This window comes from Ochotona princeps, chromosome 10 (assembly GCF_030435755.1).
Source record: "Ochotona princeps isolate mOchPri1 chromosome 10, mOchPri1.hap1, whole genome shotgun sequence".
NCBI classification, from domain to species: Eukaryota; Metazoa; Chordata; class Mammalia; order Lagomorpha; family Ochotonidae; genus Ochotona; species Ochotona princeps.
The window spans coordinates 32628058-32652697 of NC_080841.1; the positions used below are offsets into that span (position 1 = coordinate 32628058).

The following is a 24640-nucleotide window of genomic DNA, read 5'->3' on the forward strand; positions in this document are numbered from 1 at the left end:
TGAATGGAGCAGTTAATGGGCAGTTGTTCACACACACTCAGGGCTCAGGGGGAGGACTAAGTGGGAAATGTGGTGTAGGGCTTCATCAGCATACAGGGGGCAGATAGACCCAACAGTAGATAGGCCAAGTTCAATAGAGAGGAGACTGGGAAAAAAGATGTTTGGAAGAATAACTGCTTTGAAAGGTTACTATACATACCAGAGGCTCCAGGTAGGAAGGCATGTGCCCAGGGTCAGGCACATGCTCGGGAAAGATCCAAGAGGGCTTTAGGTTTGCACCATTGGCTGACCTGTGGGTTCCATTTAAACAGGAGGCAAAATCTAAAGCCGCTGGAAGGAATGGCTTGGTCCTGCTTCAAACTGGTGCCTCAACTCAGAGCCAGTCTTGCAAAGACCAGGAATTCTACTTTGCTCTTGACTCAGGTGTTTGATAAAACTTGCGTCAACTCAAGGGCTGATCAATGAGTCTTCAGTGTTTACCCATAAGGAATACAGTGTGCAAAAATAGTATGGAAATGCCACGAGGCATGCAGATGCTGGCGGCTGCAGCAAACAGTGGCAAAACATCTTGTAAAGAATCTGATTTCCACTGTTACAACATTGTAATACCTCAAATGTTTAGTTATTAACAACAACAGAAATAGAAAACATACAAAGAAAAATAAACATATGACTCACTCATAGGAAAAATAAATGGCCATAAATGCTCCTTCAGGAAACCCAGACATTGGACTTGCTAAACAGACTCTAAATTAACTGCTGTTAATATGCTCAACCAGTTATAAGAAAGCAGGGACAAAGAGCTAAAGAAGTCAAGAGAACAAAGAAGGCATCAACAGAGAAAAAACAATAGCGATACACCTATAAAAAAAGGAATCAAATAGGAATGCTGGAGTTGACAAGTGCGGAGGTTGCTGTAAAAAAGTGAAAAGATCAATAAATCAGCAAATCTTTCAATAGGTTAAGATAAAAAGTGAAACTACAGATAATGAGAGTCGGAACCACAGCCGTGTGTACCACTATGGACCTTACAGGGGAAAGATAAAAGAGTCCTGTGAGTGAGGGTTCACCAATAAAGCAGATAATCTCGATGGGATTAACCAACACTTAGAAACCCACAAATGAACACAAACGACTTGACAAAACCTAAACAACCTATTAAAAAGAGGTTGAAGTAGTTATTTTTAAAATCCCTCCAAATCACAAGCAGATGGCTTCAATTTGATAAATTTCAAAAAGATTTTTTAAAATTTGTATTGGAAAGTCAGATTTACAGAGAGAAGAAGAGACAGAGAAAGATCTTCCATTCACCGGTTCACTCCCCAAGTGGTTGCAACAGCTGGAGCCAAGCTAACCCAAAGCCAGAAGCAAGGAGCTTCTTTCAGATCTCCCACGAGGGTGCAGGAACCCAAGACTTTGGGCCATTTACTACTGATTTTCCAGGAGTTTAGCAAGGAGCTGGATTAAAAGTAGAGCAGCAGGGGCAAGAACTAGCACCCATATGGGTTGCTGCTGATGCAGCACACTGTGCCATCATGCTGGCCCCAGACCACAACTTTCTCTCATAGCTCATGAGTCTTTTGTTTCATGCAGAGGAACTGAGAACAGTCTCAATAGGCTCCAACATTCAGAGTTGAAAATGCTAACACACCAGGCTGGGCAGGCCTTTCTCGAGGATTCTGAAGGAAAGGCTTATAGGTTAGCCTTGAGTTTGTGACCCACAGTTGTCCTTCTCTAAGGTGCTATTTTATTATCTCTCCATTCATTCTAATTTCTCTCTCTAAGCCATCAAAGTTCACTACTGGAGCAATCGTTTAAAAATGTTGGTCTGTCCTGTTTCCATTTTGGGCTAATATACATTCAGATAGCTTTTGAAAAAACAAACAAAAAACCAACTGGTGTTTTTCCCATACAATTTTTGAACTGATTTTTAGCAAAAATAGCCAAGAGCATACAATTTAAAAAAAGGCAATCTCTCCAACAAACACTGCCAGGGACAACTGAATACCAGTGTGCAAAAGATGAATTTGGACCCTAACCTCATACTGTATATGAACATGAACTTCAAATGGGTTAACCACCTAAATATGCAAAACCCTCAGAAGAAACTGGACTAAAGCATATTTTTTGTGTAAAAAGAAAAAAAAACAGCAGCATCCCAAAGCTGTGTGTATAAGTCACCTGCTTGTTTCTAAGGAAGACACCTTTGACCACCTTTCCACTGTTGAACACTGTTTAGTTGCGGCCTGGCAATGCAGCACATGTTTCAGCCTGTTTCTCCACCTGCTCCTGGGCCCTTGCAGCCAGCAGAGTTCTGTGGGGACTAGACCGGTGATGTGCACCTCTAGCTGGGAGCCCAGCCAGACTCTGAGCCCCCTGTCAGGAATGTTGGCCCTCATGCAGGTGTGGAGATGAATTTACCCTCAGGGGATGTCTGGGGAGAAGGGTTTCACCTGAAGCTCAGCAAAGAGAAATGCTCACTTAGTAGCTGCTTCATTGGCCAGGAAGATGAGTTGTTTATTCATTTTTGCTAAAATTCTAGAGCAGGGGAAGAAAAATTTAAAGGGATGCCCCTTTCCATTAATGCCTTAACCAGAAACTTCCTGATTTTTAAAAATTAGAAGTACTGTATGTTTATTCTAGAAAATTCTGGAATTTTGAAGATATCTGTGAGCACTCAACCCAGAGATCAACACTTTCTTTAAAAAAAAAAAAAGATGCATGCACATACACCACACACACACACACAAGATATATGTAAAAGTCTGAGTTACAGATAGAGGGATCTTCCATCTTGCCAAACAGCTGCAACTACTGAACCCAGGAGCCCTGAGCTTCTTTCAGGTCTCCCACATGGGTACAGGGAACCAGGCGCGTGGGCCATCCTCTGTTGCTTTCTCAGGCATGTTACCAGAGAACTGGTTAGGAAATGAAGCAGCTGGGTCTTGAACCAGCACCCACATGGGATGCCAGCCGTCAAGAAAACAGCACTGTTGATGCGCATTTCCTTCCAACCTGGTGCTCTGTGTACATAGAATGTTTATTAGGTCAGCAGCCATAGGAAGCTGCAGGCAAAGGCTTAGCATCCTGTGTTTTTATGTCAGTGTTCTCACGCTTTTCCCTTCACTGAGTATTCTTAAAGGAGTGAATTTGAGGGATGTGTTGGAAAGGCCCCGACCTTCCCAGCATACTACAGGGCACCTGCCACCTGCCCCTCTAACTTCCTTGTCAGTTACCTGAGGGAAGCAGAGTCCTCCCTCCCCATGAGGCTGCACAGAGCAGACTGGGGCCCCAGCTGTGTACAGGTGAGATGGGGAGATTCCAAGGTGGCATAGGATGTGATAAGGAGAGCAGAGTTCCCAGCCCTCAACCAGAACTCCCTAGAGGTAGTTTGCAGATGCCTGAGCTGTAACTGTGGTTCTGGGTCCTGGGATCCTGACAAAGGCTTTTGTCCCTCCTGAGCATTCACACGTGCCCTGGGCTGGGGCTGAATGGACACAAACTCTCTCCTTGGAACTGGTCTTCCAAACCAGCAGGTGGTTTAGCAGACCTATGACTTTGTAGTGGGTGACATCGGCTGACTTCCTCCCTTCTATTCCTTCTGCTTTCTGTTCCCCCATTGTTGAGCACTCACCATGTGCAGACACTACTGGGGTCTCTCAGGGTGTGTCTGTTCTGTCATCCACAGAGAAGCCAGCAGGCCCAGCCACATGAGGGTTCTCCAAGGTCTTGCAGCCAGCAGATAGACCAAGAGGTTCCCAGGCGTGCAGGGAACCCTTTCAGTCTCCCAGGTGTCCATGCTGGACCTCTGGCTTGCTGCTTCCTAGGAAGACAGTCCTGGGGCCCACTGCAGGGCAGAGTGCTTGGGGGGCAGGAAAGGCCCTGTGGAGGAGACTGAGAGCCTGGACCAAGGCTTGGGGAACCCCATCAGAGGATCCCTGGAGCTGTGGTCTGGCAGGGTACAGTATACTTCAGGGACACTCTGAGATTCAGGCCCAAGCTGTGGTTAAGTTTGTTGCCCAATATACGGGAGAACCTGCCAGCAAGTAGTGTGCATTAGGATACAGGCTGAGGCAGGTGAACAAATAGGTGATTAGCAATGACCCAACAACATGATGAGGTGCCCAGGGCTGGGGGAGAGATGGACATGGGGTTGTCTGTGTCAGCCAACCTTCGCAAACCCTTCCTTTATGTAGGGGGTTAAATACCCCAGCACTGTTCTTTTTGAGAGCTAAGGAATACTGCTCATAGTTGCTGGGGTAGAAAAGCCCGGTGTCCACAAACCCCCAAGTGTTTTGGGGGAAATGCAGGAGGTTCCAGTTCACTCCGAAGCTATCTTTTTCCGTGAGAAAAAAGGATTGGCTACTTGGGTCTATTTTCATTTCTCTGAACCGAAAAGAACATCAAGCACACTGGGTCAGTGGGCTTCCAGAGTCCTTGCAGGAACCGCTGAGGCAAGCACGGCTGGGGAAGTCTCCAGGTGAGGCCCGCCATGCTGGCGATGAGTGTGGAGGAGCGTGGTGTCTCTGGATATTTGAGTTTTGCTTCTCGATGCAAGGCAGCCATTACGTGTTGTTCTGGAAAGTGCTTCTGGAACACAGTCTGGATGCTGGACAGCCACCTCACGCTGCCATCAGCCTCTCTGTTTCCCTACTGTGCCCTCAGAGAGAATGGCTCATGGTGGTCAGGGGAAGGGGACTGCCAATCACTGTGCTGTGAATTTTTTCCTGGGACTCCATGATGGTAGAAGGAGCAGGGCCTGGCTTCTTCCAGGAGTTCTCTGGCACGGGGATGTGTACAAAGAGCTGTCATGTACTGCAAGAGATTAAAAATAAAAATTAATAATGGAATACAGTGATGACAATACTGTGCTAGCATAAAAGCCCCGGGCCTTTCTTTTTCATAAGCAGCCTGGCAGGTTGCTTGTGGAAGAGCATGGGATACCTGGGACCAGTCATTTAAAACAATTTTTTTTAATTTACTTGAAAGAGTTATAGAGAAAGCTGGAGAGACAGAGAGAGTGAGAAATCTTCCATCTACTGTTTTACTCCTCAAATGGCCACAACAGTCAAGGCCAGGCTGGTCTGAAGCTGGGAACCAGGAGCTTCTTCTACGGGTCCCACAAGCATGGAGGGGTCCTGAGCCATCCTCTGCTGCTTTCCCAGACCATAAGCAGAAAGCTGGATTGAAAATGCAGCAGGCTGGACAGGAACCAGTGCCCGTATGGGATTTAAACACCACAGTCAGAGGATTAGCCTGCTATGTCACCTTGCCAGCTTGAGTGCCCCATCTGAAACAGGGTGAAGAATAATGGCATCTGGTGCCAGAGTCCAGCTCCAGGCGAGTTCGGAGCTCAGGAAGGGTGCGTGGAGTTGGTGATAAAGACAGACACAGACACTGTCACTTGGTGCGCTCTCGCTACAGCTCAAGAAGAAGCTGTCCTTTTTATTTACTCAGACACCTCACAAGCTTCTACACAAACAACTAATTGTTCTATTTTTGCTTCAAGACTAAGGGGGCATGCACAGACATTTGGTCACTCTGACTGCACTTCAGGGCTAAGCAGATATCCCTAAAGATAATTCTGCAAAATACTGTATTTATATTCTTTAAAGCAAGCCGTTATTCATTCTTCAACAGTAGCCATGGAGTGACAGCCAGGACTCCAAGGCCAAGGCACATGTAATTACCTGCTAATCAGTAGTACATTCCTACCACATTTCTATTTCTACAATTTACCCATCATTTAATGGGAAAATAAGTTACAAGGGAAAAAACGTAAAATCCAAAACAGAAGTTAGAAATGTTAAATCCCTCTACAACTATACGCTCTACAACCCCATAAACAATAAAATAATAAATAAAAGCATATTTCCTTAATAAAAGCATCCTTAATTCCTCTAGCTAAAAATTATAAAAGCAGCTAAGACAATTACATTTTCTATGCTCCAAAAAAATTGCAAAGACAGGCTCGCCTTTGAATAACAATAACTATTTATTGCCATAGCAGTTTCAGCTCTCACTCTCATCACTTGCCTTAATATTTAGGATATTTATTAAGCCCTTTCCCAGAAGGTGTGCACATGTCTGGGCCAGATTCTGAGGCAATGGTTAGCACACAATAAGGTGTCCAGAAATGGCATGGGCTTAATTGTGTCCTGTGTGTAAATTGTCAAAGGCTCACTCACCAAGACATTACCAGTGAGATAAACTCTCAAGCTCACATTGGTCGCAAAAGCCATCTCACAGGGGCAAAAAATAATGCCTCAATAGATTACAGAATTCTTAGTGGGGTGCTTGAGTGTCCATGCAAACAGGGCGTGAAACAGTGTCAAGGTGCTCAGAGAGAAATCCGCTGGGCCCTGCCAAACAGCTGGAAGCTTCCCTGGGCCCTGCCAAACAAGGCAGCTGTTCTCTTCACACTTTCGTGTCATCCACACCCACTGCACGGACCCCAGCAATCTGGCTCCTAAGATTTGGTGTCTGGTGAGGGCTCAGCAGGTGCTGTCCCGTGTCCACCCCCACAGTGATCTGTCGGGAGCCTGCCTTTCCCAGCTCCTAGGTCTGGTCCTATCAATCAGGTGCAGGGATAAGTTAGCACACTTCTTCAGCAGCCAGGACCAGCTCTGCCCTGACTAATCCTTAGTCATGTACCCTCCTTCCTTCCCCCTGAAGTTCAGATCCTGCTTGTCTCTAGCACAGCCATAGGGCAGGCTTTGGAGGGATGTTTAGAAGTGGGACAAGGGAAGGAGGCTGTCGAGGCCGTGAGGATGGATCACATTTTGTGCATCACAAAGGCATATCTTCATAGTTTTCTGATGTTGCTTCTTCTTCAAAGAGCTGCCCAATGCTGGTGCTGATGAGGCCAGACTTGTTTGCAGGCAAGCAGGGGTGGGTGGTAGTGAAATTGCCAGGAGCTTTTCACTGCTGCTGAGCGTGCGTGCAGCATCACACAGGAGGGTGGAACACTGTGTTTTTTGAAGCCCACAGTCCCGGTGTGTCCCAGGGAAACTGCCAGGCAGGGCGCTTCTCCAGGGAGTGGTTTGTCTGCTATTGGTGGCTGGACGGAGCAGTGGGACTAGGAGGGAGTCAGTGCTGCCTGACCTGCGTCCTGAGCTCTTCCCTCCTTCCAAGAGGCAGGCTGGTGCTGTTATCTCTGCAGTTGGGGAGTGAAAGAGAAGGCGTCACTGCCTGACACTGTTGTCTCTCCTCCTGAGAGGCTGCAGCTGTGACCTGCAGGTGTGAGGACTCCCCAATCTGCTGCAGTCCCTGGGACACGAAATCACAGGCAGCGAGGCAGATGGGGGTGGGGAAGGAGGGTGTGACGGTTCACACCCAGAAAGAACTGAAAGCTGACACAGTGGAAAACAAAGTATTCAAAGAGCTGTGGTTTCATGTCGTAGCTGAGACACGGTGCTCAAGGTCGAGTTTTGCCACCAGCTTGCAGCTTGCACTGGGTGCCCCTGTCTTGGAGTGAGTGATGTACCCTTGCTAGAGGAGGTAGCGAGGGGGGGAACAAGTGTTTATTTAGGACGTGCCAGGGAGGCAGAGACTCCCGGAGAGATGATCTTAGGGTTTCTTCTCCTTTCCCTGCAAGAATGAACAGAAACTCCAAACTTTCCACAGGTCTGCAGCACCGGGTGTGTTGTGTTGTGTTGCCTTGTGTTGTGTTGTGTTGGAGCTGTGGAGCTGTGTCCCCTGAACTGGGCCCCATTGGGTGGATGGTGTGTTTTCAGGCCTAGCCACTAGGGGTCAGGGCCACCCTCTGTTGAGCCTGGTTTTGGAGTAAAGAGGAAAGGCCACACCAACCTCCTGGATACTGCCCTCCCTCCCCTCTCCCCTTTCCAGTTGGCACACTGCTTTGTAAAACTCACCTCTCTTCACTTCCTTCTCCTGTTTAGAGACCCTTGCTGGTTCCTTCTGCTGAATCAATTCTGACTCCTCCCAGGAGTGGCCCACCTGTTCCTCTAGCCTTTATTCCTGCTCAACAGGAGGCTTCAGCAGGAGACCTGAGTCTGTCCCTAGTTCCCTGGAGCCCAGTTGGAAGGGCCTGTGGGAGGCTGCTGATCAGCTGCTGCCCATTCAGGATGTGGTGGAAGTGGGGAGCTCTAGCATCCTTGCCTGAAGCTCTTCCCTCTGGGCATGGGGATTGGCCACTGCCTAGAAGCCTCATCTGGACCACATGGCTATTCTAGGGGAAGGTTCCCCTCCTCTGTGGTCCTTCCCCTGCCCCTACTTTTCAGTCATGCACACTTGCTCCTGTGTCTTTGTCTGTCCTTTTCTCCTGCATGCCAGTTCCCAGGGGTCACCTTCATCTTGCGGTCGGCATCCAGCAGTCAGCCTGGTGTTTATATACATATCTGATATGACCAGTTACTCTTGTCCTCAGGAAGATGGGTCTAGACCTCCTTGGCATGCCACAGCAGTCCACCCCTTCCTCCCTCCCTCCCTCCCTTCCACCTGGAGCAGCCGGTACCCACCAATGTCGTGTTTAGAAAACAGCCTTGGTCTCTAAGATCTGCTGCCTTTGTGTTTTTGTATCTGCTGTTGAACTCACAGGTAGTCTCCCTTGTGGACTGGCAGGATTTTGTTCTTATTCACTGTTCCTCATGTTATCACCATTTCCCCCTACCAACTGGCCTGTTTCCTCCTGGATCTTCATGAGGCTGACCCTTCATATGGGGCCAAGATGTGATCACGCTGTTTGCACTGGTCACACTGCGCATGATCGTGGTGGGGGCTGCAAGTCCACATACTTCTACAGAGAGAAGAGTGGTTAGCTTTGAGTTGGGGCTAGGAAGCAGGTGTGAGGCTGGGCTTAGGATCTCTGCAAGTCGTGGCACCTGTTTCTGTACCCCCAGGGTGGTGAAGACCAGGGATGAATTGCTGCCCTGGCCTGCTGCTTCCTGGGCTCATTCCCAACTCCTCTGCCTCCACTGTGTTGTCTGCCCAATGAGTTTAGCATTGTGGTTGTTGAGGCTACATGGTATCTGCCAGCAAGGCCTGCTGGATGGACTGCAAAGGTGAGATCCATCCAGACAGCTCCAATCTCACTCCTAGCACTGGGGCCCTGGCACTGTGTGACCACAAACAGGTCTTTCTTCTTAGAGTCTGGTAAAATGAGGGTACTGGAGCAGATGTTTGTTTTTTTTTTTTTTTGTACCTTGGCAATATACTAGATTTTCCACTATTGCCAATACCTTCAATGCCATAATACACTCAAATCACAAAATGTTGGACTGTGACAGTTGCTGAAGGACTATACTATAATAATAATATGGGTGAAAATGGTGGGGGAAGAGAGAATGGTAAAGGAGGAAGGGCAGTTAGAGGGGAAAATCCTTATACCTACAAAACTGTATCATAGCAACAATAAACATGGAAAAGATGTATGGGCCCAGCACGGTAGCTTAGTAGCTAAATCCTTCGCCTTGCATGAAGAAGCTCCTGGCTCCTGACTTCAGATTGACTCAGCTCCAGCCATTGCAGTCACTTGGGAAGTGAACCAACAGAGAGAAGAGCTTTCTGTTTCTCCTTCTCTCTGTAAACCTGGTTTTCCAATAAAAATCTTTAAAAAGATTTATTTTTATTTGAAAGGTAAAGTTACTGAGAGAAGGTGAAGCAAAGAGATCTTCCAGCTGCTGATCCACTCCCAAATGGCCACAACAGCTGGAGCTCGGCTAGTTTGAAACCACAAGCCTGATGCGTCTTCCAGGTCTCCCAAGTGGGTGCAGGGACCCAAAGACTTGAGCCATCCTCTGTTGCTTTCCCAGGTACATTCGCAGGCAGTGGCTAGGAAGTGGGGTAGCCAGAACTTGAACTGGTGTCTCTATGGGATGCTAGCACTGACCCCCAGATGATTTCTTAGTGTAATTCCAGCCTTGGTGGTAGGTGGGGAGAGGAGTTATTTTACTTTTTATGTTTTGTTTTTAATAAAGACTTTGGTTATTTTAGTAAAATCACACAAACACATCCAGAGGCTCAGACAGCTCCCCTCCCCTGCTGCACTCTACCTTCTTGGGATCATCACTAAGAACTTCTCTGCACATCTGTTCTTCTGAGCCTTTTTGCTTAGGTTTGGCTTTGTTTATCTCCTGTTTAAGTCGAGAGACGTGCTCAGAAAGCCTGAAGCCTGTGGGTGACTCCAAGTGGCTTTGGTGGAAGGTGTCAGGGGAAGAGTGGCGCATCCATGAGTCATTGCCTCCCTCTGTGCCCCAGTCTGTGAGCTTCAGGTGCTGCAGCTAGCATCCACTGGGTGCACCGAGGGGATGTGACACATAGTGACCATAGCTGACTAGGTTGCTGAGAAGTGTTTGTTGGAAACTGCAGAGCATTCGAGGCCAGAGAGAAGCCAGGGCAAGAGAAGCCACAAGGGGAACTAATCCAGATACTGCTCTCCTCTCCCAACTGCTACCTTAGGCCTAGGCATTGAGGTTGAGAGCCAGGGACTGTGCAATGCTGCACCAGGGCTCAGTCAGTGTGGAGATTCGGGCCTGGCTAGTGTAGAAGCCCCAAACACTGTCACTCAGGGTGAGGGCTACCTGTTGTGGCTCACATGGGACCCAAGGCAGTAGGCACTGGCCTTCTCAAGGAGGACATCCCCTGGTGGGCCAGTGCCTCCTGAACAGATGACACACACAGGACTGGGCCCACCCCCAGCTGCCCAGCCACCCAGTGGGCAGTAGAAGAGCAGGGTCTCACCTGGCCCCAGTCAAGGGCACAGCCTGTCCCATATGCCTTGAAACATTGGTCCAGGCCTTTGTCTCATGGGGGGCTTCATAACCCTAAGAACTCAAAGAGAGTGAAACGAGGCTTCACCTGACTTAGCTCCTGCTGGGCACAGGTGCAGTGCTCAGGTTAGTTGTTGGGACAGGGAAGATGATGGACAGGGCTTTTAGGAAGTCAGGCCAAGTGGTGAAAGCCTGGGCTGAGCAGCAGGTGTGCTAGACTATTCACGTCACAGCGTCCCCTGAGCCTCTGCTGGCCAGCTGCACCCCGGCTCTGCAGGGAGGTGGTCAAGACCAACAGTGTTGTTACAGGATACCTCTCCCACTCTCTTCCTGGAACTTCAGCTCAGTGGGCATGGTGGGCATCCCCTGGAGAGGACCCCTGGCCCTGCAGCAGGGCCACCTCATCATGATTGGCTTGCTCATGGACTTGGGTCACCTACCTGGGTTACTCTCACTGCCATCTCTGTGTATGGTGGCCTGGTGGGGACAGAAAATTGTGTGCAAAGACAAGTGCTTGCTGCTGCAAGGATGCAGGTGTTAAGGGGGGTGCTGGGAGTGGCCTCCCTTTAGAAGGACCCTCCTGTGCTTTGCGGTGTCCCAGAAGAAAAACTGACTAGTGCATGTGTCGTCTGGCTCCTCTCTCTGGTACTGTTTGGGAATCACATCAAGGACTTCTCTGTGTTTATGGGCAGCTGTTTGACACACTGCTTCAGATACTGCTTTGGATGTTTGCCAAACGAAGGGTGAGGTTCAGGTCCCAGCCTCGCTGCTGGTTGCAGGTTGCTGCTCATCACAGCCTGGAGGGAGCAGGTGATGCCTCCATGAGTTCGATCCCTGCCACCCATCCGGAAGGCCTAAACCCACTTCCTGGCTCCTAGTTCCTGGCTAAGGTTACTGCAGCTCTTTGGGGGTGTAAATCAGAGAACATAAGGTCTTTCTTGAGTTTGATCTCCATCTCTTTATCCCACCTCGCTGCCCCGCCCTTCCACTCTGTGACTCTTTTGAATAATTTCTTCTTTTTTAAAAGTGACAATTTTCTAAAAACAATCAAATTCAAATGGGATCCTTTTGTCATAAAAGATACTATACACGATGGTAATCTTGGGACAGACTGAGGATCAAAAGCATACAGTGGTGCTGATTCTGAAGGCTGTACTGCAGTTTTGCTCTTCTCACTTGTAGCTTTGGTGGACACTACACACTACAGTAATCAGAGCTAATAATGTCCTCACTGGTTTATTCTCAAATGGCTCGAGGGGACAATTCTTTGCACTAAAAGATGGACTTTTCTGTAATTTGAGGACTGTTTATAAAAAGTCAATCAAAAATAAAAGATGAAAAGCTTAGGCAGTTGGACACATGAGTATGGTAGTGATTCTGGCTTTCCTTTGTGAGACCTGTTCAGAAGTCACTTATATATCCCTCCCTAGGAACGCTTTAAAGCACCAGGTAGGGCAAAGTGTTGGACACGGATGCCCTGATGTTGTTTGGGTGGCCTGCCATCCTAACTGGGCCACGTGATGTTGAGTCCCACTTCTTTTCCAGAAAAGAGACCTGGATGGAGTTCTTGGCTCCTGGCTTTGGCCCAGCTGAGGCACAGCATGTGGAGAATAATTCAGGGGAAGGAGAAAACACACACACCATCTCTCTCTCTCTCGTTGTCTACATTCCAAATAAAACAACAAAAAAAATAAAATTACATATGTGTATTATCATTTACTACAGTTTAATGAAATTTTGACATCACGTTTAGAACTGAGCATCATTAAAATGTTATATGAACAGTCAAGCAAGGGCAATTCTTATTTGCAAATGCTTGTAATGTTTTGAAAGCAAAACAAGCTCTTGACTTAGAGTTGACTTTTCCTTTAAGTGTCTTCAGAGGAGCCTGGATGGTCTGGTTCCATCTCCAGCAATTGCTATGGAAAAAAAAAAAAAAGAATTCTGTGCTTTATCCCAAATATTTCACAGTTAACTAAGCCTAAATATAAGAAAGTTGAGAACAATATCACTGTTCAGAAGAAAAATGTGTAACTGTGATACAAAATTCTTTATAATTTGCCCATAGTTGTTCATGGGATTAACATTCTGGGTTAAGTATCAGAGCTCCTGATTTTCTCATTCTTCATCTGTTTATTCTGCAAACATATACTAAGCAGTAAAATTATAACATGAAGATGGTACGGTCAATCCAGGAATAATCATAAACTGCAGTCCAATAAAACAGATGAACAGGGGATTTGCAGGCAGAGTTCTAGATACAATGCCCGGAGTAAAACAATGCATTGCCAGAATACACAGAGGCAGCATGTCTCCACGTTTCATGTCAGTATTATAGGATTTCTGGAGGAAGTGTCATGTAAGTTGATATTTACAAGACAGTAAAGAGAACAGATGTGTAATGTTTGATAGAAATATAATTAGTATGCTGACAAATATGTTTTCTTAGTACAAAGATTAAACAAGTCATATTTTATACTGAATGCATTTCTTTGCATTTCTTAGCAAAACTCTGCCATTTAGTAAAATTCAATGATGATCTCTCTTTTTTTTTTACTTAAATTGACCTTTCTGTTCTCTACTTTTAGAAAATTAAAATTGTGAAGTGTGTTCATAGTAGGTGTTGAGTACAGCTGTCTGGCTACTCTTGGGAGGCCCACAATCTGTAAACTCCTGGTGTGAGTCCTCTTGGACTTTGGATTTAGCTTCTGGATAATTTATACTCTGGAAAGACAGGAGATGATGACCCAAGTCTGGAGGGCCTTTGCCACCCACTTGGGATGTGGAGTTCTGAGTCCTGGTTACAGTTAGACAGAGACAGAAAAGTCTTCCATTTGCTTTTAATAATCTCTGTGACTAAATGTATCATGAAATGGCAAACCAGGGTCGTATATGGGAAATATGGACACAATGGAGCTGCTACATTCAGTTTCAAATAACCTAATTTTCAATATCTAGAAGTACTAAACTATAAATACTCCTTCCCATTATCTGGAAAATCAAGGGAAAATATTTCCTTAAAAAATATTCCCTTCCATCATGTCTGCATTTACACTCTTTATCTTATAAAATGATTTGTTATATGATTTTTCTGGTAAGAACTACTGATAATATTCTATATTTATACCATATTTAACAACTGACAGAAACATTTAATGTTCATTTTCATCTTGAATCCAGCAGATCATTTTGTTAGTCCAAAGCACTTAGGCCCTTCTCATGTGTTACAGAAAAATAAAAGTTAATACAATGATATATGAAAAAACACCCAGCTAGGCTTGTAATCTATGTGCTGAAACAGTCATTTAATTTTATCTCTTTTAAGCTATGCAGCTCCAATGCTGTCTAAGAAGCTTTTGATCTGTTCTTCTATGATTTATTAGGGTATGAGTCAGGTGAAAAACCAAGGTTGAGTGTGTAGTTAACAAGGGATATGATGCTTCTCTCAATGAAGGAAATCACAGAAAAATAATTCAAACTGTAAGTCAGTGTACACCAATTGAGATAAACTGTTTAAAGGTCAATTGTACAGAATGAACAGCTAGTTGATCTAAGAATCCTTTTCCCAAAACAAGTTTTTTTTTTTTTTAAATATATATACAATTTCCCATCTAATCTGAACACGGTCAAGGATTTTATCAATGTGTTAAAGTTGGGTCAAATGGTTTCACCAGCTTTACAACTGATACAATTTGTCATAGCTATGAGCTTTTTTTTTTCTTTTTAACATAACTGGACATCACAGGATTAGAAGGGAAGGTTCCTCTATTACGCCTCCAGTGGGGATGGAGGCGGTATATAGCCTTGCCCAGGATTTTGGGTAGGAAGTATATGACCTATACTGCTTGATGCTAGTGTTATCTTTTTTTCAGTTTTATTTATTTTTATTGGAAAGCCATATAGACAGAGGGAAAGAGAGACAGAGAGGAAGATCTTCCATCTGCTGATTCACTCCCAAAGTGGTTGCAACAGCCAGAGCTGCGCCGATCCTAAGCCAGGAACCTGGAGCCTCCTCCAGGTTTCCCACACAGCTGTAGGGTCCCAAGGCTTTGGACCATCTTCGGCTGCTTTCCCAGACCACAGGCAGGGAGCTGGATAGGAAGCAGGGCCACTGGGATTAGCACCAGTGCTCATATGGGATCCTGGCATGTGCAAGGCAAGGACCTTAGCCGCTAGGCTACCGCGTTGGGCCCGATGTTAGTATTGTCTTTTAAAGACTTGATACCATTGCCATTTTAAACATTAAGCATTCAAGCAATGGCAGCATAGTCATAAGTGACACTTCACACACTCGAATTAGCTGCTTTAAAACTGTTTGACCATTATCCAACAATAGAAATAGTTTTAAAATGGAAATAAAGTGCTATAAATAAGACAATAAATTCGTGTGTATTACTATAAAATGGATATAAAATAAAATGAAAAAAAAACCTAAAACAACTTATACTGATATAAGGGTTTTTGTTTTTTGTTTCATGGCAAGCACTTATCCTGGATTCCTTGGAATAATAAACATCCACCAGTGACGAAGTGTCAGATGGTAGTCATTCGTGCTTGACTAAGGCTAGAAAGCTTGGGCTGGTACAAGGAAACCTAAAATATACTGAGAGGCCATCCGGAGTCAGACAATAAGCCAGTATATTTCAAAGCATATATTTGGTTATGAGGCAGACAGCTTCATGGTCTAAAGCAAATTAAAATGCACTTCTTCAAGAAACTTAAGATGTGCCTGTTTGGTCACATTCACTGAGTTAAGTTACTAAAAAGTTGCAAATTTATTCCCTTTGAATATTAGTAACTACAATTATGACACTTAACATACATAAGTTAGGCAAATTCAGTATTGCAATAAAATAAAGATAATATGAAAAACTGAAACCCAGAGGGGAAAAAATATTTCTCACCATGTTTGGAGGGCTCAGTGTGCTACGATACGATGACTGCCGCCTTGGGTAAGGACTCATCATGCTCTCTTGTGCTCTGACAGGTGCATTGCGCAGTGGGCTGTAGCTAGAATCTCCAATGTTAGATGACTGTGAAAGTTTCATGGGGAAAGTAGTGGGCAAGTAACTCTTCTGTTGTTCCTCTAAAAAGTGTTCTGTTTTTCCCACTGCTAAAGTCTCATAAGTACTGTGAAGATCCAAAAAAACAAAAAAGGCTCAATTTTTTTATGACCCTAAATGGCTTGTATTTTTTTAAAAAGTAGCTATAAGGGTAAATAAACTGTCCCTTGGGTGGTATTTGGACACTGAATATGTGTCACAGCATTCCTTCTGCATGTAAACCAAGTTTTGGGTTGTTCTCAGGATGTATATTTCCCAGGGCAACTATTCATTAACAAATGATCCTAACAAAGGAATAGGGACAGAACTGGTTACTGATGTATAGCCAGTCAGGTAGGGATTTGCTGCCTTCTGGAAAAACTTTAAAGATTTGAAGAAGCCATTAGAAATATGTGTATTTAAGTAGTACCTATGTGAAATAAGGAATATGATTTTCTTGACTAATACCTATATCACAAGCCATACATCTATCAACACATCATGTTGTACCCTTGCATATGTATGACAGAAATGTTTAGAAAGCTATAAATATTTCTATTTAGGAAAGCTGTTTGGAGATTTAAACCAACCCCCTTCCTAAGAAACGTCCGAAGACTTCATCTCAGCACTGCTCTGTGCCTCTCACACCTTCGGCCCATTTCTTGAGAGCGGTGGCACTGCGGGAACTGAGGGATGATTCCTTGCAGCAGCCTCTGTGGAAACCTGCAAGAGCCCGGCTGAGGATAATTCCTTCCTAGCTCCGTCAGCAAGGCATCGCAGGTAAGAAGTGCCCTTCCTGCCGTCCACACACTCCCGGGGATGAATGAGGTCTTAGTTCTACCCACTCTACAAAACCTACTTGCCTTTCTCTCTCTTTATCATTCCCTATTTCACAAAGTGGAAAAACAAGACAACTGGTCTCAAGCCACCCTCTAGTGTTTACACCAATGATCCCAATCAAGGCAAGTCCAGACCGTGCCAAGTGCTGGTGGCAGCAGCAGTAGTCGCAATAATAGGAGCAGGAGTAGGACCTGGGGTTTAGGTTGCTACAACCCCCGAAAACAGGTGCAGCTGTTAGTATTAGGATAAACTGTTTTGAACAAAGTATTTTAGTTTTTTTTTCTTTCTTTTGTTTGTTTTCTTTTTTAATTTATTTTTTATTTTCTTCTCTTTTTTTTGGACAAAAATTTTTAATGGTAAGCTCATTTAATAGCATTTTATCATCTCCTTGGATCTCATTTACCACCAATCTCAGGAATCTGTCTCAATGACAATTACGCCTTCCCAGCAAGAAACGAGCAGAATTTATGTTCTACGCTTGATGGACTTACTTGTTCAGTTCAGATGACCATGCTTTGCCAATTTCTTCCTCAGCCAAATAAATTTGTTTACATTTATCCAGTATTTTTCTATCCAGATCTTCATGGAGTTTTTTCATTTTGGAGAGTTCGGCGTTTAGTTCTTCATTACTGTAGTTCTTCTGACTCCTTAAAAGTGTTTGAGAAGATGCCTGTGCCTAAAGCAAATTTTAAAGATACATTTTTAGAATTATTAATCTGCATAATTACTGTTATTTGTTTCCTTTAGCTTTCAGTCAGGGATTCTGAGAGGAATTTCACAGATATGAAAAAAAACCAACACTTTAAAAAACCATCTCCAATATCAAGTGAATTCTATCTAAATCATTCTTATGTTACTATCATGCAATGCAGTAATCAAAAAATAGCAGAAGCAATTCAAACATTAGAAATTGAACAATGTCATTTAACAACGTTTCATGGACACCGTGTAACTTTTTTTTAAAAGATTTAATTTATTTTTGTTGGAAAGGCAGATATACAGAGAGGAGGAGAGACAGAGAGGAAGATCTTCTGTCCACTGATTCACTCCCCAAGTGGCTTCAACAGCTGAAACTGAGCCAATTCAAAGCCAGTAGCCTGAAGCCACTTTCAGGTCTCCCACGTGGGTGCAGGGTCCCAAGGCTTTGGGCTGTCCTCAACTCCTTTCCCAGGTCACAGGCAGGGAGCTGGATGGGAAGTGGAGCTGCTGGGATTAGAACTGGCATCCATATGGGATCCTGGCACATTCAAGGCGAGGACTTTAGCCGCTAGGCTACTGTGCCGGGCCCGACTCTGTGTAACTTTTAAATGACAATTTTTATTTGGCATACAGGAGCAACAGCCCCTCCCCATAGAAAAGTTTATTGATATGAACTGCTTACTCTTCTGAATGAAATGATTTTAAAGCTGTCTTGTCATTCTTTGGTGCTTTCCACAAAATAAGAACAGTAACTACAATAGCAACAACAAAACTTGCTGGGACTTCAAAGCAATCAGGTTGAGAGGAAATCATTTCCTTTAGACAATTATTATTTGATTTTTTTTAAGAGTAGTGTGAGAGCCCGACATGATAGCCCAGTGGCTAAAGTCCTGATCTTGCATGCACCAGGATCCCATATGGGCATGGGTTCTAAACCCAGCTGCCCCACTTCCCATCCAGCTCCCTGCTTGTGGTCTGAGAAAGCAGTCAAGAACAGCCCAAAGCCTTGGGACCCTGCACCATGTGGGAGACCCAGAAGAAGAGGCTCTTGGCTCCTGGCTTCAGATCAGCTGAGCTCCAGCCATTGAAGCAGCTTGAGGAGTGAATCAATGGACAGAATATCTTCCTCTCTGTCTCTCCTCCCTGTAAATCTGACTTTCCAATAAAAATAAATAAAACTTTTTTTTAAAAGTGAGTACTGTGCCGTATGTAAATCATTGGCATTTCTTCTATGAGATTCCCTTTCCCGGCTATGAGCTGGTTTCTCCTGAATAAAAGCTGGCACGGATGCCGAGTGCCTTTTGCTGGGTTAGGAAATGTGATGCAATTTCCACTTCAACTTCTCTGGAGAAACTCATCCTTAGAATCCAGCCACTATATGATAAGGGAGCACAAGCTACAAGGCAAATCATCATATGGAGCTTCTTACCAACTTCCCCAGCTAAACACCCAACCAAAAGCCAGCTCAGTAACCAATTATATGAATTAGCAAGCCTCTAGATAGTTAAAGTGTCTAGTCTCAAATCACCCCAGAGGGAGCTAAGTGGAGGAAAAATGAGTGGCCCTACATTACAACAAGTGAATAGCAGGTTGCGTTAAGACCCTGTAGTATTCTTGAGGTAAAGTGATAGAGAAACAAACTGCCATTCATTATCTTGAATCCCTAAATGCCTGCAAAATACAATTCTTTAAAGATTTATTTTTTATTGGAAAGTCAGATTTATAGAGAGAAGAAAGATCTTTCAAGTGGCTGCAATGGCCAGAGCTGAGCCGATCCGAAGTCAGAAGCCAAGAGTTTCTTCTGAGTCTCCCAAGCTGGTGCAGGGTCCCAAGGCTTTGGACCATCCTCTGCTGCTTTCCCAGGCCACAGACAGGGAGTTGGATAGAAACCAGAGCAGCTGGGACACAAGTCGGTGCCATATGGGATCTCAGCACATGCAAGGTGAGAACTTTAGCCACCAGACTATCACGCTAGACCCCATTACACACATTTTTAAACAACAACCAAGATCTGTGAGAGAGGCATCAGAGTGCTTGGGAATGATATCTGCCTCTGGCTCCTAACTACTTTTCTGCGAATGCAAATCCTGGGAGACAGCAGTAATAGTGCAAGGAATTCTTACCAATAGCCAAGAGAGGGAGACAACTAGGATGTTGGGGGATAAAGGGGGAAAGAAAATAAGGTATTCATCTAATGAAATGGGATACTACTCATCTAATGAAACCTAATCCACTTCCTAAAAAATGGATGGAACTGGAGGACCTGGGGTTAGATAAAGTTACATACAGAAAGCCAAATACTATGTGTCAGGATATTAAGCCATTCACTGTACTGGAATTTTGGTTTTCTTCACATTTTCTCATTCAGTTATGTTTCTTTTGAATTTTTCTTTTAAAATTTGAAGTCCTCCTTGTACATGACAACATACCCTCTTTACCCACATTATGATTGTCACAAGTCCCACATGTTGTGATATTAATATCCATGTTTTTAATAGTATATATGTATGCTTAGATAGTATATATCTACATGTGAAGTCAGTGTGGAAAAATGTTAAAATTGTTAAATCTTAGAAAGAAAAAATTGTATTTAAATATTGTCCTCAAAATACTTATTTTCTTTTCCTTGTTCTGACAGTTTTTTTTAAAGATTTATTATTTTTTATTAGAAAGTCAGATATACAGAGAAGAGAGAGAGAGAAGATCTTCCTTCTACTGATTCATTCCCAAGTGGCCACAACAGCTGGGGCTGTGCCATTCTGAAGCTCGGAGCCAGGAGCTTCTTCTGGGTTTTCCATGTGGGTACAGGGTCCCAAGGCTTTGGGCCGTCCTTGACTGCTATCCCAGGCCACAAGCAGGGAGCTGGATGGGAAGTGGAGCAGCTGGGATTAGAACCGGCGGCCATATGGGATCCCAGTGTGTGCAAGGTGAAGACCTCAGTCACTAGGCTACCATGCCGGGCCCATTTCAACATTTTACTGTGCATATTTCCAGTCTTGATATGGCAATTTCATTCTGTAAGCTATTTAAGCAAAGAGGTGGGCATTTCAATCCATGATTGAGTTGCCTCCCAAATCTCTACTATAAGAATGCATCATTCAGGCCCTGGTCATTTGGCTTGGGTCCTTGGGGCCAGCCTATGCAGTGGGTGTCGGGTCCATGAGCCCCAGGTGCAAAGAGTATGGTGGGGACTGGGTCACCTGGCCCAGGTGTTTGGGCCCGCCTGCACCACGGGTGCTATGGCCATGAGCCTCAGAGATGAGCGGTCTTGTGGGACCCAGGTCTCCTGGCCTGGGTCCTTGGGTCTACCTACAAGAACTAGTCCTTCTCAGTAGAAAAAGAGAACAGTGGATGGCAGGCCCTGATGCACGTGGAGGATATGGCAGCCCATTGGGGCCCTGCAGAGAACATCTGGTACCACAGCAGAGGAAGGAGAACAGAACAAATTGGACAGCTACCTCAGCCAAATGATGACAGCAAACATCTGGACAAATTGAGACTCTAAACTGTGTCAGCCAGTGGACATTGGAAGGGTTTCTTAATTCATGGATCAGTGAGATTGACAAAATTTCAGAAATATCAAAACCACCTGGGCAGAACCTTCGGAGTGTGCACCACATCAGGACCCTGGGTGACACAGGGTGGCCTTTCCCCATCCCGGGGTACTGGGACAGTTAGGAGGCTGTGCATGACTCATCCCCTTATCACCTCCTTTCCCCTCAAAACAGGAGGAAGAATTAGAAAATTTGGGAACAATGATCACATTCACTTTTCCTAACCCTCTACTCTTCTCACTCTGATGAACTATGCCCTATTAACATTCAGTTCCTCTGCTTCTGACACAGCTACTGGCAAATGTGCATGATTTGAGAGCTTGAGATGAAGGATTAGGTCCTTGAATCATGCAATCTATGTAAGAGACCCAGACAGAGTACTGAACACCTGGGTTTAGTGTGCCCAAGCCTGGCTGTTGTGCACATCCGGGGAGTGAACCGGAAGATACAACACTTTTCTTACATAATGTTTTGTCTCTCTGTTTTTCAAATGAAAATACATGATGATTGTTGCTTCTATTTTATTCAATATAAAGAACTTTTTGTTTTCATTCAATCCTTGACACCTAGAGTTTAATTGTCATGATTTTTAGGCAGCAAACTTGTGCTTTTAACACTGCGTGTCCTTAAATTTTTGTTCTGATTCATTTCAGAGTTCAAAATTCTACAAACATTTTCCAAAATATGAAAGTTCATATTCTTCATATTATGCTTTTATTTCTATCCACTCTTCACTATCTACTGTTTTCATTAAGCTGTTTAGTAGAAACAAGGAGACAAAGACTTAAAATGTGTCATCTTCTGTCTTTACCAATTGGATTTTGCATTCACTATTTAATGGGTTTGACTTTGTGGGGCAACAGCAACAGAAAGTAAGCTTTTCTCTCTTTGTTAACATTTATTTGTTTTTTATTGGAAAGGTAGATTTTGCAGAGAGGAGGAGAAACAGAAAGCTCTCCCATCTTTTGGTTCACTTCCCCAATGGCCATAATGGCCTGAGCCTAGCTGATCTGAGGCCAGGAGTCAGAACCCTCTTCTGGGTCTCCAGGTGGCCCAAAGACCACTGCTTTCCCAAGCCAAAGCAGGGAGCTGGAAGGTAAGTGGAGCAGCCAGGACACAAACTGACACCCATATGGAATCCTGATGCTTGCAAGGGGAGGATTAGCCAATTGAGTCATTGCTGTGGACCCAGTTTTTCTCTTTCTAAACAAACCTATTGTTTCCCTCATGACCTTTACAGTTCTTTTTTTTCTTTGGGCTATCAAACAAATTTAATCTCTGTAATATATCAACCAAAGTTTGCTACACATCAAAGAATAAAGGAAAACTTCCAAACTACTAGTGTGGTACTCTGGAAGACAAGAAGTTTCCCGCATTTCACATTCAATACCCATACAATTTTATGGGTAACCATTTGGAGACAGATACATTTGATTAAGCAACAAAAATTAGGAAAAGTTGCTTTCTGAACTACAACCAGATGGCAGAAAGAACATGATTTTGTTCATGAGAATTTTGTAAGTTGAAAATCACAATAAATCAGATAGAAAGCAAACCTCTACATCTTTTTTAGTTGAACTTTTGCCTCTCCCAAATGACTAACTCTTTCTTTCACGAAATTTAATTTCAGGGAGAGGGAGAAGGAGAGGGAAAGAAAGGGAGAGAGAGGGGAGACAGAGAGAAACACACAATACATTTTCCTCCGCTGGCTATTCCATAAAAGGCTGCTACGATTAGGGTTGGACCAAGCCAAGACTTGCAGCTAGTACGTCAGTGCAGGTCTCCCACATGAGTGGGAGGGACTGAAACATTTGAACCACAACCTGCTGCCTCCCAGAATGTTATTAGCTGGAAGCTGGAATTAATCGCAGAGTTAGGACATAAATCCAGACATTCTAAATGTGGGCATTCCAAGTGGTGTCACCCTCTGGGGCAAATACCTATCACACCCTTATCATTCTTAAACCTTTCCATTTCTTGCTGTAATTCTTCATTTGTACATACCTTGATGTTTATTATTACTTGTAGAAGAATGTACATTTTCATTTTTAAAAAAATGTTATGGTCATATCAACTCTGGTCTTCTTTCTACTGTAACTATTGATCCTTGATTTTCTTATGCAGTTACATCTTGTTTAGCATTAACAGTCATAAATTGATAAAGTATTTTGGGGAGAAAATTAAGCCACAATTTAAACTTTGCAGTATATAGTGGTTAAGCATGGTTTTACAGAACTTTATATTTTAACAATTGAAGAATAAAAAAGTTTTAGGCAGGTGAGCAGGGAAATCTCCTTGCTTTTTAATTCCACATATCTTCAAAACAGTTGTTTGGGTTAAAAAAATAGTGAACCATTTACTACCATTTTCATAATCTAAGCTTTCTCTTAAATGATGTTTGAAGATTGCTGGTTGGCATATTCTAGGGACCTGGATAAAAAATGAGATGGAAATACCTTTTCAAGACTAATTTTTTTTCCCCCAAGAAAGGTCTGAATAACCAGAGAGATGGACATTTAAAGATGGCATTTTTATGCACACAATAAAGTGTGTTATTTGTGGAAGTGGAGGATATATCCTCTGTTTCCAAGTCCTTTTTCATTTCTGTTGAGATTTTTATTCCAGATAGAAAAGATGAAGATTAACTCAGCTTGAAGATGATATGTCCCTTTTATATCAGACCGTGCATCTGAAAAAAATTATCTTTATGTAATCGAGTAGAAAGATATCATGTATGAGGTTTATAGAAATGAAAGCTCAAACCATGTTGAGGAATTTATTTCTGTTTCAAGGATAATGATGAGCCACACTACACTGGACACTCAAAAGTTTTATAGCTAGTGAAATATTTTAATTAACAATTGAATTATCATTTAGTCACTATAAAAGATAGCCTGAAAGCTAATTTCACTTTGTATATACTATGCTGTTCAAGTAAACAAGTGAATATTAAACTAGAAAAATTAACATACCTGTAGCTGTTCTATGCTTTTACTTGATGTTGTTCCCTTGACACAAAATGATGGATAGCATCTGCTACGTCGTAATCCAGATTCCGTGCTTTGCTGATTGAGAGCTTGATAACTATCATAAAACTTCTTGGACATGTCCTGTGTTGGGTCTGTTTTCTTGTAACTATCTATAACAGCAAAAACACATTATTCGACACATATTCTGCATTTCTTTGGCGTGGGGAAACTCCAGATCCAAAAGGCTTTCTGGATCAGTATACTGAGGCACATGTCCACTATCTAATCCAACTGGTTTTCTCTTGGCTTATCTTTTTTGTCATTTGCATGGCAGATCCATACACTTAAATGCACTACATAGTACCTTTAAATGAAACTACAGTTTTTATTAAGAAGGTAGTAATTACATTTTTATCTTTATCAACTGAAAGTTTAACTTAAGCTTACTCTCTAACTGAATGTATACCTAAACATACTTAGGAATGTTCAAAATGTGAATAAAATATGTAGGGAGATATACATGTTACAGACCCAAAGTTTATTCCACCATTTGCAGATTCTACCCTTCAACATGAATACTAAAACTGTCAGAAGCAAAATTTAAATACACAAGAGACACACATAAACTCATACTGTGCACTATTTTCTATCTCATAGCAATACCTTTTTAATAACATGCAAACCAGATTGTTCATTGTTCATGTTCCACAATCAGGCTTATTACACCTTTATCAGCGTACAAACTCCTTCTGGTTGAAGGATTTCCTCTACAGAAAATTTCCTTTTCTTTTTTAAGATTTAGCTCG

At 43.6% G+C, this 24640-nt stretch overlaps 1 protein-coding gene across 4 annotated transcripts in view; it reads right to left on the reverse strand.

Moving 5' to 3' along the window:
* Nucleotides 1–12437: 12437 nt before the first annotated feature.
* LOC105942333 (POTE ankyrin domain family member A-like) overlaps nt 12438–24640 on the reverse strand; it is a 62258-nt gene continuing 50055 nt past the window's right edge. For all 4 annotated transcript variants that reach the window (XM_058669271.1, XM_058669270.1, XM_058669269.1 and 1 more), the window contains 4 exons: nt 23838–24004; nt 17104–17288; nt 15635–15860; nt 12438–12649 (listed from right to left, as the gene is read on the reverse strand). In XM_058669271.1, the coding sequence (XP_058525254.1) occupies nt 12599–12649; nt 15635–15860; nt 17104–17288; nt 23838–24004 (629 nt within the window). In that variant the 3' untranslated portion in view covers nt 12438–12598. The remainder of the gene's footprint in view (nt 12650–15634; nt 15861–17103; nt 17289–23837; nt 24005–24640) is intronic.